The sequence below is a fragment of the Mastigoproctus giganteus genome, chromosome 4 (assembly GCF_048544385.1).
Source record: "Mastigoproctus giganteus isolate SK-2022 chromosome 4, ASM4854438v1, whole genome shotgun sequence".
In the NCBI taxonomy this organism is placed as follows: Eukaryota; Metazoa; Arthropoda; class Arachnida; order Uropygi; family Thelyphonidae; genus Mastigoproctus; species Mastigoproctus giganteus.
Genome location: NC_143578.1, coordinates 72,957,744 through 72,974,441, shown reverse-complemented (window position 1 = coordinate 72,974,441; position 16,698 = coordinate 72,957,744). Strand labels below are relative to the sequence as shown.

Here is a 16,698-nt window from a genome sequence, read left to right as displayed (position 1 = left end):
GTTGCACGGACATGCGCTGCTTTTACTCCACTGATCATCTAGCATTAAAACGGTTGTCTCTAGGATGGGGTGTAGACGTATGCCTTTGTGGCGGTTTATTGCCTTTGGATTGTTTAATATGTTAAGTGACTCTAGCCATAGGTGGTGGCGAAAGTGTCGTGAGTGGTCTACTACTTCAAAGTCACGTTTGGGATCAAGATCGTGGTTGGTGGCCCAAAAATGTTCCGCGACTGCGGACTGGTCACTCCACGGCTCCAAGCCCTGGAGAATAGGGTGTGGGCAGTGCTATTGAGATGACTTGTTGCGTGGCCGGATCTGTAGTTAGTGAATTGACCACACCACATAGGTTTGCGGTATACTGAAGTCTCTAGATGTGGCCTACGCGATGCACTAGGACATCCAAGAACGGGAGCACATCGTTGACCTCCAACTCTATAGTGAACTTGATGAAATTAGATAGGGAGTTGAGGTATTCCAGTAGTGCTGTTTCAGAGCCACGTGGTATAACGGTAAAAATATCGTCAACGTAGCTACACCCATGTTGTAATAGGTGTAGGTGGGTTCCGGTGTATCCGCGCCTCCAGATCCTCCATGGCGATGTTGGCTACTACGGAACTAACAGGGGCACCCATAGCAGTGCCATGTACCTGCTGATAGACTGAATCCTCAAAAGTGAAGATGCTGCTTGATAAGCATATATTGAGGGCATATATTCAGTCTATCAGCAGGTACATGGTACTGCTATGGGTGCCCCTGTTAGTTCTGTAGTAGCCAACATCGCCATGGAGGATCTGGAGGAGCGGATACGCCGGAACCCACCTACACCTATTACAACATGGTGTAGATACATTGACGATATTTTTACCATAATACCACGTGGCTCTGAAACAGCACTACTGGAATACCTAAACTCCCTATCTAATTTCATCAAGTTCACTATAGAGTTGGAGGTCAACGATGCGCTCCCGTTCTTGGATGTCCTAGTGCATCGCATAGACCCACATCTAGAGACTTCAGTATACCGCAAACCTATGTGGTGTGGTCAATTCACTAACTACAGATCCGGCCACGCACCAAGTCATCTCAATAGCACTGCCTGCACCCTATTCTCCAGGGCTTGGAGCCATTCCAGCACTGATACAATTAGGAGTAACAAGATCTCCCATGTGAAGGCGGACCTAACCAAATGTGGTTACCCATCCCATGTGCTAGGCAGGTGCCTATTACAGGCACAAGAACTCACATCCCACCCAAGACCACTGAACCAAGACGGTATATCGTCCGCCTACATTCCCTATTATCCAGGCGTGTCAGGACGGATTTCGAAGGTCCTTAGAAATTACAACATCAAATGCGTGCAGTTACCCTGCAGGAACCTACGTTCACTTGTCTCCAGTGTGAAGACCCCTGTCACACCTGTCTTACGCAGCAATGTAGTATATCGCATCACCTGTAGAGACTGTGACAGTTGCTACATAGGAGAAACATCAAGGCGTCTCCAAGATTGCCTTACGGAACATGACAGAGCAATCCGGCTTGCCGAAACTGACCAGTCCGCAGTGACGGAACATTTTTGGGCCACCAACCATGATCTTGATCCCAAACGTGACTTTGAAGTAGTAGACAACTCACGAGACTTTCGCCACAGCCTATGGCTAGAGTCACTTAACATATTAAACAATCCAAAGGCAATAAACCGCCACAAAGGCATATGTCTACACCCCATCTTAGAGACAACCGTTTTAATGCTAGATGATCAGTGGAGTAAAAGCAGTGCACATCCGTGCCTCACTCAGCTCATTGCACTTATCCGTTGTATTTTGTATTTGAATTTCAGTTGATGAAGAGACACGCCAGTCTCGAAAGCTACTGCCTGTTAGTATATATTTGTATTTTTACATTAAAAACAAAATGATATATTCAGTTCATATTTAAATTCAAACAATGCAAAAAAATAAACTGTAGAAAGGCAGCATTACAGATTAAGGTGATGGTAAGTGGTAGGAAAATTGAGGCATTTGAAATGTGGTGTTACAGGAGAATACTGCATATTTCTTATTTGGATCAAAGAACAAATAAGTGGGTATTGAATAAAATTGGCAGGCCTAAAATTCTTCATAGCATCAACAAAAGAACACTCAAGTTTTTTGGTCATATAGTAAGAAGGGAAAACTTTCTGTTGAAGAATATAATGGAAGGAAAAATCGAGAGGAAGAGGTGCAGATGAAGACCTGCAACTAGGTGGAAGGATGGGATTGCTGAACTTCTGGCCACGATACTTTGTGATGCCACTCATAGAGCATATGATCAATGCAGTTGGGGGAATTTGCTGGTGGCCAAAACAGCTCCTCAGGGAGCTGTGTGACTGGAAGAAGAAGAAAAAAGTGGTAGGAGACAGAGAGTAGTTACAAATAGCACTGGTCCCACAGGAGCTAGTCATTGTCAGTGACTCTATGGTCAGGGAAATGAGAAATCTATTGTACAAAAAAGGATAGGTGAAATAGGACAACGGTATGTCTGCCAGGGGACAAAAGTTGATGTTATAGAGCAGATATCATCGTTTAAGGTAACAAAAAGTGATATTGTTGTACACATTGGCACTAATAGCATTAAGAGTAGGAGATCTGCACATTTACATGAAAAGTAGAAATCAATGATCAAAAAAAGTTGCAAGTTAGGATGTGCCTTTGAAAGTGTCTGCACTTCTGCCCAAACATGATAGGAGTATATGATGAGAGCCTTGTCAATCAATTCGGCCCTGGAGAGAGAGAGAGACTGTGCAAGGTTCATGGGGTAGAATTTTACTCAGCATGGTCTGTGCTTTTTAACAGAGGAGACTGCGTCTATGGAGATGGGATACATTTAAATAGAAAGGGTGCAAGAATATTTGCTGATGCTATCGAGGCAGTGTTAGGTGGGTCAGAAAACTGCTAGCTTGGAGAGATACACAGACCAATAGAAGATTAACAGTAGCCACAGGCAAAGGTGATTCTTGCACTGCTTCTATTGGAATGAGCAGCAGCCTGGAAAGAAAGATACTGAGGATTTAAAGAACAGCTGGCAGTCATTATGGAACAAGTAAATACAGGCACTCCACGGCTTACGTAATACTAGACTTACAGAAATTCGACTTTAAGTAAGTTTTTGCAGGCTGGTGAAAACTTATTTTGCATCCAGTAGGAATAAATGGAGGTATCATGAAAATATCATATGAACCCAATAACACATTTTTTTTTTGGTAATTCATTCCAAGACCTTGGAAGTTGAAATTTTCATATATAACTAAGCTTTTTATCTCTCTAAAAGATCATTTTTATAATGAAAATTGCACTACACTATTTTTATAATGAAAATTGCACTACTTTTATAATGGAAATTGCACTTTCATCATTATCACATGCTCCATTATAAGAATCAATTTTGAACGCCTTTGTGATATTTTTCTAAAACACATTACTGGAGGTCTACCAGAAAACAATAAAGACAATTTGCACTTTCAGGTTTATTGTGCTTTCACAATCTATTATAAATGGGTAATAAACTCTATCTTATTGCATTTGCAAAAATACCGATAACTGGAATTCTATTGGTTTTTACATTACGGTATTATATGAAATGTGCTCCCCTTCATTAAAATCTTCAATCATATAAAAAACATAAATAAATTTTCAGAAACTTCTCTTCATTCCTATTTACTTATTACAACGGAAAGTGCAAGTGGTGGCAGGGCTAGGAAATGGAACAAAATTGATTTAGAAATGAAGATGAAAACGATTAAAAGGCAGGACAAAGTTTGTCATCTATTGCATGGGAATTAGGTCTCGCTGCTTCAACAGTCAATGCTATTTCAAAGGACAGTGCACGTATAAAAGAACATATTAAACATTCAATGCATTTAAGAACAACATCGTTCAGATGCTATATCGAAGATGGAAAAGCTATTAATAATACGGATGGAAAATCAGATTCAGAAGCGAGTGCCCCTGAGTCTAATGGCCATTCAGGCAAAAGCAAGAAGTATTTATGAAGACATTAAGGATAAGTACAGCAAACCCCAAGCCAAGTTCGTGGCAAACAACGGGTGGTTTAATAGGTTCAAGCATCGAGCTGGTTTCCAAATCATTAAAGTATGCGGTGAAGTCGCCAGTGCTGATTCTACAGCCGCAGAGAAATTTTGTGATGTGTTGGAAAAAACACCTTCTAAATCTCCACAGCCCTCAACTTCTGCAGCAGTGTACTTATAAGCTAGAGAGTTAATTTTGGCAACAATGCTCGAAAGGCAAAACTTGCTAACGTTATGCCTGTCTCCTCTCTCTCTTTTTGTAATTTTATAATTATGAAATTTTTGTAATTTTGTACACTTTTATAATTTTTCCTGCACATGAGATAAAAAAATTTAATAAATAATTCTATTTAAATATTCGTTGAACATTTCTTTTTTGCTTCAATCAAATTCAGTGCACATAGTTGCGAGTGCTGCACAAGCATTTAGGGAAATTCTGACTTACATAAATTTCGACTTATATAGAGTTCCGCGGAATGCAACCCTTGCATAAGTCAGGGAGTGACTGTACATGGGTCATGTTAAGGTAACTAAGAGTAAAAACAGGTGCATGTATACTTGCATGTACACCAATGCTAGGAGTATAGTAAATAAATTTGATGAATTTGAAGTGCTGGCCATCAAAGATAAATATTGTTGGGATATCAATGATATGGTGTCACACAGATATAAGGAATGCAGAATTTGAATTCAGGGAGTACAATATCTAGGGAAAGGATGTATTGTGTATAATGTCAAGCAGCACCGGGGGTTCTCCCCCTACAACCCACATATTATACATTGTGATGCTACAAACTTGTAAATGCCGGAGATAGTGTAAGTTTTAGTGTTAGTTTGCATAGTGTAGCGTTGGGTTGTTGTTCCTCTGGCATTTAGCCTGGGGACCCTAATGGTCCTCGCATTGCCTGTCCTTGCTTTGAGGAGGTAGCCAGGTATAATACAAGTAGAAAGTTCTCTGGCAGGAATGAACCCTGGGCCATGCCTGAATTTGACAGGGAGAGCCCTAGGGGGGGGGAAAAGCTAGAAGAGGAAAGTGTGAAACAGGATGACAGTGAAGAGGGAGAGAACAGATGAAGAAGATTAAGGTGGACAATAGGAAGGCCGTCTACATGGAAATAGGAAGTTAAAGGATATCCCTGTGGGAGGAGCCCCATTCTCTATTATGTGGGCCATCCTCACACGAGGATGGCTGTTAAGGAAAAGTAAAAGTTTTGTCGGGGTAGGATCCACTAGGCGAAATGTTGGGATGGGAGGTAGGGGAAGGGAAGATGGGAGTGTGGGGGAAAAAGTCATAGGGTCAGACGCCCTATGTGGCGGGGGGGGAATCTGTTCTGTGGATACGCAGTACAGCTCTACATGAAATCCCACACTGGCAAGACTAGCTGTAGTCAGTGTCAGCAATTCTCATGCCATGCCTCAAAAGAGAGGATGCGTGGTGTCAGCAAGGCAGGGATGGTTCCCTGTGGGTTACCCCCACTGCAGTCCAAGTAGGGAGAGGGGCCTGCAAGAACACTACACACACTCTTCACATGTTCAAACCTTATGCACACTTCCACTCTTACAGATACATAGGGATACACACTTTTTTTATTATTGTTACTCATTTAGGGGCAGACTAGTAGACAACAATCACTCACTCATATGCCACATTTCTTGCATCATCGTACACTCAGAGACAAGATACAGGTACCACTTAAATAAACGCAACTGTCAAGACATTTGCACTTTTTTTTTTTTTTTTGACTCATCACAACTACATTCACTCGATCACCACAGTTTCACAGTTGACTTTACTTGCATTCACATCTGTACATCTTAACCTGAAAAGAAACTTTTATTTATTTATTTTTTTTTTCATTTATATAGTTCTATCAAACTGTAATATTTAAATTCAGATCCATGCTGTGTATCTTATGTCTGTTAACTGATGTGTTCTATGGTTGATTTGTCTGTTTTGTTTGACGAAAAACCCCAGTTTTTGGGGACAAAAAAATTGCAATCTACGCCTTGTGTATTCGCCCTGAGACCGACTAACAGCCAGAGTGAAAAAAAACCCATTAGAGTTCCTCATGTCATCGATGGGATTCGAACCCGGGCCTTTTCCACCAGGTGTGGGAAGGGCAGTGACGATACCACTGTGCTATCCACGGAGAGCAAAGAATAGTTAAAATAATAATAATAATTAAACAAAAATATAATAATAATAAACTAAATTTACAGCAATGAGTAACATATATCAGTATCACAAACTGGACAACATTTGACAATTGCCGACTTCATGGATCATTCATAATGTAAAATAAACCAATGAAAACTTAAATAATATATTTACTTACTAAAATCTTTAGCCTTTCTATCACAAGTTTGAACAAAATGCAATCATGCTGGTTCACACTGTTTTTCTTGCTCTGAGAAACTTGAATATAGAATAATAGTACACGATGCTTGATAACAGCTGCAGAACTTTTTTTCTTTGCCCATAAAGCAAATGAAAATCTTGTTTAGTGAAATTCTTCTATATCATTGACAAAACCCCCATGAACTATTCTGGCAACTGAAGTTTAACATTTACAAATGCAAAGTACTGCATATGGGTAGCAGTAACCTCAGAGTAACATACCAACTGTGTGGTACTGCACTCAGGATAGTGGAGAAAGAAAAAGACCTGGGATAATTGAACAGTCAGATATGAAGTTATCTGACAGTGCAGACTGGCTGCCAGAATAGTTCATGGGGTTTTGTCAATGATATAGAAGAATTTCGCTAATAGGGATAGCACACTACAATTTTCAGAACTGATACCTTTCGTGGTGGGAGCATCCCTTTATTCTCCTCACCAATCTCGTTGTGCTTCTCTTTATCCATTCAAGCAGCTCTATATCCTTCTTAAAATGAGGCCTCCAGACCTGAATGTAGTATTCCAGATGTGGCTGACCATTGCCTTATACAATGGGATAATCACCTCCTTATCCCTGCTAGCAAAATTCCTGACAAAACCATTAACTGTCCTGGCAGGCTGTCTGGACTGCTTAGGGAACTTCATATCTGCCTGTACAATTGATGATATCCAGCTCAGGACCCTGGTCTAAATATCATCATTCTTCTCTTTTTGGCGATTCCCTTCTACTTCTCTCTCTCTCTCTCTCTCTCGGGGTAATTCAATTTTTTTTTTTTTTTTGGCTTGTGCAGCAAAAGCCTCAGGCTTCCTTGCACCATACAGCTAATAATAATATTGGTGGATGGTCAAAGTTTTTTATAAAGTGAGGATTAATTGATTCATAATTTATGCTCTAAACCATTTCTTTAAAACAAGTGTATCTATTTGAATAATTCAGACATAATGAAATTTTGGGAAAAGATAATATTCTTATTAATTCTGCAGGGGAGGGGAGGGTGAACTCTCCGTGGTCTCCTCCTCTCCTAGATAAAATTATCCAGTTACTTTTATGGCCATACCCTGTACATACACATAAGTTTCAATGTCTATGATTATTATTATTATTATTACAAATAATAATAATACTTAACTGAAAATTTAAAAAAAAATTCAGACCTGTTAACATGTGGACAGTTCTTTGCAGTTATAAATCTTAATTACAAAAAATTCCCAGTTCTGGGAATTTCCAATGGAATAAAGACAGTCCTCACAAGGAGGAATACAAAAAGTAAAAAATTGTGTTGCATAATTTGTGGATAGTATTAGTATTAATTATGGGAAATAATGCAAGGAAGCAGGCTTATACTCAACAAATTGTCTTATCCTAACTTAAATTTACTCAAACTACCCTATCCTGTAACTAGTTTTCAATGTAATGTCCCCTATGTGTGTTGTCTGAGAAAGAGAGTCATCTGCATATAGTTCACTCAATCCATTTAAAACCTTAAACAATCAGGTTTCCTTGCAGGTGCCTAGTTTCCAAGTGCTACAATTTGCAGAACTGAAGTCTTTCTTGGTACGAGTACTTTCATATGTCCTGATTAATCTTTCTGCTGTTCTCTGCACCTTTTTAACCTTCATCTGGTAGAAATGAATCTGAAAGAGACCACTTTTTTAAATTTTTCTGTTTTTTTTTAAATCTCAAAATAAAATCAGATTATCCCATATCTTCCCCAACTGCTTCTTTAATTGCTTATACTATATTTCTGTATTTTCATTTCTATGTACTATGAATTATGTGACATTAAACTTTTGTTTGAGATTTAGGAGATACCAGGTGAGCAAAAGTGTCATCCTTTGTTCTAGGCAACTCCCATTCCCATGTGGTACCTGTGTGACGGCAGCAATAGATGCCTAATCTTGCCACCTAAATGCAAACAACTGACAAAAATACAAACATTAACATTGCATCTGCCAAACAAGCATCTGAGTTTTGATCTGGGGGTCAGTGATCTTGAAAATTCTAAAAAAAAACAAACTAAAATACAATAAAAACTTTTTTATTATTATCGTCAGTTTCTCTCTCTTATTTTTGTTTGATATTTTCAAACATTTTAAACATCAATATTTTTTGAAAATCATAATAAATATATAGTACTGTTTTCAATTCAATTAAAAAAAAAAAAAAACTAAAACTTATTATTAAAACTAAGCAGGGGAGGTTTTGACATTAGATGAATGCCTTTCTTGCAACTGTGGGTGTGAGTGAAGATTAAAATGGGACTTTCAAACTGCTATGCAATTCTTAAGTTGTGGCTAACCTATAATGATTAGCCACATTGCCTTATGTGTTGGCTAGCAAAGTTTATGGTAAAATTTCGGCATAGCTCCTGAACTATTTAATCAATTTTTAAATTAACTTTTTTGTTTAATTATATATACTGTATATATATATATAGTTAAATTTGAATAATATTGAATATGAAATTTTACTTAGTAAAAATAAAATAGAAAAGTGCAAAGCACACATCAAAGCACACATTGCTGGCATTATATAATTTTTATGCTAATCATTATATATATATATATATTTTTTTTTTTTTTTTTTTTTTTTTCAAATTAGTAAATCAGCCCTTGCAAAGTGAATAGGGGCTCACACCTGGTGAGTATGGGCTTGGTACACCCAGGGTCCTTAGCTGGATATCATCATTGTTCTCTTTCTTGGTGATTCCCTTCTACTTCTCTCTCTCAGGTTACTTCGGAATTTTTTTTTTTTTGATGGTGCATAATGTCTCAGGCTTCCTTGCACTATATGGCTAGTAATAATAATAATAATAAAATTTTGGTATCCCTCCCACCCCGGAAAGGCAAAACTATATAATCAGGCTTTTCATTGTGTGTGTGTGGGGGGGGGGGGTTGTCATTTTTGTTAGCAACCATACCCACTGTCAGGCCTTCTGATTCTTTTTACACCCCCTTCCTCCCCCCCCACATCCTCGCATTGGAGCATTTGGTAGCATGGTAGTTTTGGAATTGGTATCACCATTTTGGCTCTCCTAATCAGCGGAGAACTACCGTATCGCCAGATAAGCGGGTAACGGGAAGAATTAGAGGGTCAAGAAAATGACTTGAATATAGTTATTAAGGAAAAACAAATACAGGATTTATAATTTGGTCTCCATTTTATAATACTACCTTTTTTTTTTTTTTTTTTTTTTTTTTTTTTAAGACTACATCAATGCTTACGCCTATTAGACGTCTTCTTGGATCAAATATCCTCCTTTTCCGTTGTTCTTCCAAAAGTCGTCGTCGTTGAATTTCCGCTGCTTCCTTTTTGTCTAACGGTAAATCCAGAGTAAACATTTTGAATATCCTTAAACCTTTTTATATCTCAGGAAAATAATTTAGTACAGTTGGAAATTCATTCACTTTACACACAAAAACTTTTTTGTCAAAGAACAATAATTAACGTCTACTATTTTAACCTAATCTTTTAACAGTTTCCACAGGTACAATAAGAGTTCAGCTTAATTTTAAATGAATGAACTTCAATTTAAAGTTAACTTTACTTCAATAACCCTGCTAAACTTCAACAGTGGTTTCTAGAGTGTAGTATGTTTCTGACAGCATTTCGGAAAGCGTTCTCTGTTACTATGACAACAGTGCCAACCAAAGAGGGAAAAAAAATAATAAGTATTTTTCCTCATCTAATACGGAATATTCGGAATTATGAATACAAGATGTCCAATTAGAAAACTATAAAATATAACTATTAAAATGAAGATATATACGGTAAAGCAGTGGCGAAACTACCATTCATTCTATGTTTTTGTATGTTTTAGTAGTTCATACGTAAGTAAACATAAGAAAGGAGATAAATCAGAAATTGGAAATTATAGGCCAATTAGCTTGTTATCCCACATCTACAAGTTGTTCACAAGGGTCATTACAAACAGATTAGAAAGAATACTTGATGAGAATCAACCGAAAGAACAAGCTGGCTTTAGGACAGGATTCTCAACTATGGATCACCTTCACGTAATCACCCGAATCACGCAATGTTTCGGGCACTAGAAAGACAAGGCATAGATACCCCACATATTATGATTTTGAAGAAAATATATGAGAGTGCTACCTCCTTTATTAAACTAGACAAACACAGTAGGAAATTTAAAATCGAGAAAGGAGTTCGACAAGGAGACACAATATCTCAGAAGATGTTTCCTGCTACCCTTGAGAAAACTTTCAGAAGATTAGACTGGTGGCAGAAAGGAGTAAATGTGAACGGAGAGTATCTAAACCATTTACGATTTGCAGATGACATTGTGGTCATTAGCCACGATCCCAAAGAATTAGAGGAAAATCTTAATCAATTATGCACAGTTAGTAGGGATACTAACTGCTTTACCGTATATATCTTCATTTTAATAGTTATATTTTATAGTTTTCTAATTGGACATCTTGTATTCATAATTCCCAATATGCTGTATTAGTTGAGGAAAAAGTAAGGCCCCTGAGTAAGTTAGTAAGGCCTCCGTAGCCGAGTGGTCAGGAGCGGGAGTGCAGTGGCACACGCTCTTTGAGTAGACCTGGGTTCAAGCCCCTAAATGTTAAGTACGGTCGATCTGCCAACCCGCACTGGACCAGGGTGGCAGATTATGGTCCATTTCCCTCAGCATGAATTGTTGAGGAGGCTTCCATCCTGCAGTGGGTTGATAATGGCTGCAATTTACTTTTACTGGTAAGGATTTAGGACTAAAGATGAATATGGCTAAAACAAAAGTAATGATGAACAAGTATGCCACAGAAAGGGATATAATCATTGAAGGAGCAGTAATTGAAAAGGCGGAGTCATATACTTATCTGGGACAAGTTATTAGCTGTAATAATGATAAATGGCTGGAAGTCAAGAGAAGAATAAATTTTGGATGGATAGCATTCAGGAAATATAGTCACATACTGAAGAGCAATATCCCAGTTTGTCTGAAACGTAAAATAATGAACCAATGTATACTCCCCACCATGACTTATGGAAGTGAAACTTGGGCACTCACCAAAAGAATGGAAGAGAAGCTGACAACTACACAGCGAAGAATGGAACGAATTATATTGAGAATCAGACTGTTAGATAAGAAGAGAAACACATGGATTAGGCAGCAAACTCAAGTAAAGGACATTCTTATCAAAACTAAAGAACTAAAATGGTCTTGGGCAAGATACATAGCTCGAAGACATGATGACAGATGGACTAAAAAAATAACAGAATGGTACCCAAGAGGAGCTAGAAGTAATCCTGGAAGACAAAGGTGGAGATGGATAGATGAAATTCATGAGGTGTGGGTAGTAAATGGATGGCCAGTGCTCAAAACAGAAGGAACTGGAAAGTTGCTGGAGAGGCCTTCATCCTGCAGTCGATTGAAATTGGCTGATGATGATGATGATGATGATGTAAGTAAACATATTTTCTGCAATTAGCTTGTTAGATTCCTCTGGATGCGAGTAACAGGAACCGTATCCTTGTAAAATTTTGCGAATAAAGAATTTTATTATTATTATTATTACACTGCCACATCTCTACCTCCATAGGGTAGGGAATTCCCAGAGCCGAGGGACGTAAAAAATAGTATGGTATGATTGTTGAACATTGTGTGTGTGTGTGTGTGTGTGTGTGTGTGTGTGTGTGTGTGTGTGTGTGTGTGTGTGTGTGTGTGTGTGTGTGTGTGTGTGTGTGTGTGTGTGTGTAAGGGGGGGATGGCATTCGTCAATTTTTCAGGGGAGTGTCTAGGATTTTTTGTAGCTTCACTATTACAGTGAGGCATCCTCACTTCAATCTGGCCACGAAATTTTAAAACTCCCCTTTGGGGAGTTTTAAAATTTCGTGGCCAGATTGAAGAGTTTGTTTGAGAAGTCTAGTAACATGTTACCAGTGCCGTACCTAGACTTCTGCCGCAAAAATTAAAGGTGGTATTCGTAAAATAAAAAAAATAATAAAAAAAGGAAACACCCAAAAATTATTCAAATCATAATTATTTATTTCAACTTGAACGACTAGTACATTATTTATATGAACTTAATAAATGTTTCCCCATGATTACCTTACGATATTTACTTGACATCTGTAAGAAGATATCAAGTAAATATCAAGTTTAACATTGGCAAATACAAAATACTGCATATGGGTAACGATAATCGAAGAAAAATGTAGCAACTCTGTGGTACTACACTCGGGGGAAGTGGAAAGTGAAAAAGACTTGGGGTAATTGTGCAGTCAAATTGTGATACGATAGTTGTATGCCGTACTAGATAGCGTTAGTTGAACTTCGTTGGCAGTTGAATTGTGCGTTTAGATAAATACATATAACGACTTAGATTACAAACGTAATATAATTAATTATATTTAACATAATTAATAACATAACATAATTAATTATAATTAATTAATAAATTAATAGAATCATGACTCAGACCAGAGCAGCAAAGCAAAAGGCTCAAGCTAATGGAAGCGCTGTGGCTCAGAGCAGAACTGAGGGGTGCAGTTGTCCTCTGACTCAGAGCCTTATAAAATGCACTGTTTGCTTGATGTTTGCAGAGCAATCGGGTGCAGGACATGATACTGCCAAGGGGGATGTCTTTGTGTGTGCGCGATGCAAGGAGTGTATCGATATCAGGCAACAACTCGGAGTTCTTGTTGGCCTATATGAGAGCTTGAAGGACTGGGTGGATGCCCTCGAAGAAACTAAATTGAGGGGCCCATCAAGCTCTCAGCTGCCCACATCAACGCCAGAGCTTGCACTTGGGCATCGCGTGACACAGAGACAACCCCCAAGGCAGAATGCGCTGGTCCCGAAGGAACTAGTAGTTGTTGGTGACTCTATTGTCAGGGAAACGGGGAACATGCTTTGTAAAAAAGATAGGTGGAACAGGACCAGGGTATGTCTGCCAGGGGCAAAGGTTGATGACGTTGTAGAGCGAATATCATCTTTTAAGGGCACAAAAGGTGATATAGTTGTACACGTTGGCACTAATAATATTAAGAGTAGGAGACCGGCAGAATTACTTAACAAGTACAGGTCACTGTTGAACAAAAGCCGTGAATTAGGGTTGAATTTGAAAGTGTCTGCAATTCTGCCCAGACACGATAGGAGGGAGTATATGATGAGAGCCTTGTCGATCAATTCGGCCCTGGAAAGATTGTGCAAGGCTCAAGGGGTAGAATTTTTTTCAGCCTGGACTGTACTTGTTAACAGGAGAGATTGCTTCTACAGGGATGGGATACACTTAAATAGAAAGGGTGCAAGAATATTTGCTGATGCTATCGAGGCAGTGTTAGGTGGGTCAGAAAACTGCTAGCTTGGGGGGAGACAAAGACCAATAGATTGACAGTAGCCACTGGCAGAGGTGAAAGAGATTCTTGCACTGCTTCTATTAGAATGAGCAGAAGCCTGAAAAACAAGATGCATGGTATTTCAGAGACTGCTGGGAGCCATTGCGGTACAAGTAAACACATGGGTTGTGTTAGGGTAGCTAAGAATAGAAACAGGTGCATGTATACTTGCGTGTACACCAATGCTAGGAGTTTAGTAAATAAATTGGATGAATTTGAGGTATTGCTCAAAACTTCAAAAGCAGATATTGTTGGGATATCAGAGACGTGGTGTCACACAGATATAAGGGATGCAGAACTGCAATTTGGGGAGTACAACGTCTACAGAAAGGATAGACAGGATAGGAAGGGGGAGGGGTTATGCTATTAGTTAAGAAACACATAAAAACCAAGGAAGTGAAGCCAGTCGACATCGCTGGACAATGCAGTGTTGAGTCAGTTTGGTGTGACATAAGCATTGGGAGATCAAATTTGAGAGTAGGAGTGTGCTATAGGCCTAATGACTCAGATGAGTATAATAAGGAACTGTACAGGGAGATAGAGTGGGCCAGTAAATCAGAGAGTCTTATAATAGGAGATTTTAATTTCCCAGATATTGACTGGAATTTGGGGGCTGGTTACTCACACACTAGCAGGGCTTTTGTGGATTTATTGGATGATTGTTTTCTACATCAGCATATTCGGGAGGCAACTAGAGGGAGTAATACTCTTGATTTGATTATCAGCAGTGATTCTTCATGCATTAAGAATCTGCAGATAAATGAACCACTAGGTGGCAGTGATCACAGTGTGCTGAAGTGGGATTTACTGAAAGAGGTAACTACCATTAGGGGTAAAGGGAAGGGTTATTGCTTCCGTAAAGGCGACTACAATGGACTGAGACAGTATTTAAATTCTATACAGTGGGACCAACTGATGATGTTACCAACAGCAAATTCAAAATGGGAAGCATTCAAAGAACTTATCTTGGAAGCTACTAGGCTTTACATACCAACTAAGAAATATTGTTCAAGGTTTAGGCCAAAATGTATGTCAGATGAACTAATGAGGCATATGGCAGAGAAGAAAAATGCATGGGATACTTACAAATTAACACATGACACAGAAGCCTATGATAGATACAAGTTGATATGCAACCAAGTTACAAAGGAGGTTAGGCAGGCGAAGGCAGATTACGAGAAATCCTTGGCAAGGGATGCAAAGAAAAACAGCAAAGAGTTCTTTACTTATGTAAACTCTAGAAGGAAGGGGATGAATCAGATTGGTCCACTTGATATTGATGGGTCAACTGTTGATGATCCTGCTCAGGTAGCTAACAAACTAAATGAATATTTTGCATCGACATTCACACATGAGGATTTATTCAGCAAGGGGAATGCCAGAGGTGTATTCAACTCTAGCAGTAAGCTACAGAATCTTGAAATAACTGGGAGTAAAGTGGAGGAGAAACTGTTGAAGATAAACACAAGAAAGGCACCCGGGGTGGATGGGAACTATCCAGTTATATTAAAGGAGGCAGCGAAGGAAGTAAGCAAACCCTTAGCCATAATTATGAGAGCTTCCTTGGACTCAGGGGAGGTACCCATAGACTGGAAATGTGCAAATGTGACCCCGATTCACAAAGGAGGATCAAAGGCTGACACAAGTAATTATAGACCTGTGAGCTTAACTTCTGTTCCAGGAAAAGTAATGGAGGCACTGGTTATAGAAGCACTGCAGGATCATCTAGACAAAACTTCAGTTATAGCTCAGACACAGCATGGTTTTGCTAAGGGGAAGTCTTGCCTGACCAACTTGATTGGATACTATGATGCAGTCACAAAAGAACTGGATGCAGGGAATAACTTTGATATTATATACTTGGATCTTAGAAAGGCTTTTGATACTGTTGCACATGGAAGACTGCTACACAATTTGGAGCAGTGTGACATTGGAGGCAAATTGCTGCTATGGATAAAGGGGTGGTTGAGGGGAAGAAGACAGAGAGTGGTAATCAATGGACACTGCTCATCGTGGACTAATGTTATTAGTGGAGTCCCTTAGGGCTCAGTGTTGGGTCCATTATTGTTTTCTGTATTTATAAATGATATTGATGATGGTATATCAAGCTTAATGTCCAAGTTTGCAGATGATACAGGGGTTGGCAGGGTTGTCAAGGACACTACTGACACTATGCTGCTGCAACAGGATCTGGAAAGGTTCAGCAGATGGGCTGAGAGGTGTCAAATGAAGTTTAACATTGACAAATGTAAAGTACTACACATGGGAAACAGCAACCCCAGAGCCACGTATCAGCTCTGTGGTAGTACACTGACAGTGGTAGAGAATGAAAGGGACTTGGGGGTGGTTGTGCAGGCAGATATGAAGTTCTCTGAGCAGTGCAGACGGGCTGCAAGAGTAGCTCATGGAGTATTGTCAATGATATACAGGAATTTTTCCAGCAGGGATAAGGAGGTGATTATTTCATTGTATAAGGCAATGGTCAGGCCACACCTTGAGTACTGTATACAGGTCTGGAGGCCTCATTTCAAGAAGGATGTAGAGCTGCTGGAACGAGTACAGAGAAGGGCAACAAGATTAGTGAATGGAACAAAGGGGAGCTCTTACGAAGAAAGGCTTAAGTTTTGCAAATTACAGTGTCTGGAGACTAGGCACCAGCGAGGTGATCTGATAGAGGTGTATAAAGCCTTGAATGGTTTAAGCATGCTCAATGCTGATGGGATTCTTCCTCTAGCTCAGAAAAATCACCTGAGAGGGCATAAATTCAAATTGAGGAAAGACAGATGTAGGATAGACGTGCGGAAATTTGCCTTTAGCCAGCGGGTGGTTGGTTGGTGGAACAGACTGCCATCCCTTGTGGTGGAGGTTGATAGC

At 39.2% G+C, this 16,698-nt stretch overlaps 1 protein-coding gene across 1 annotated transcript in view; it reads right to left on the bottom strand.

Moving 5' to 3' along the window:
• LOC150086831 (RIB43A-like with coiled-coils protein 2) overlaps positions 1–9,808 on the bottom strand; it is a 75,511-nt gene extending 65,703 nt beyond the window's left edge. Inside the window, exon 1 of the mRNA XM_090372288.1 lies at positions 9,687–9,808. Within this exon, the coding sequence (XP_090228414.1) occupies positions 9,687–9,803 (117 nt within the window). The 5' untranslated portion in view covers positions 9,804–9,808. The remainder of the gene's footprint in view (positions 1–9,686) is intronic.
• Positions 9,809–16,698: the final 6,890 nt, after the last annotated feature.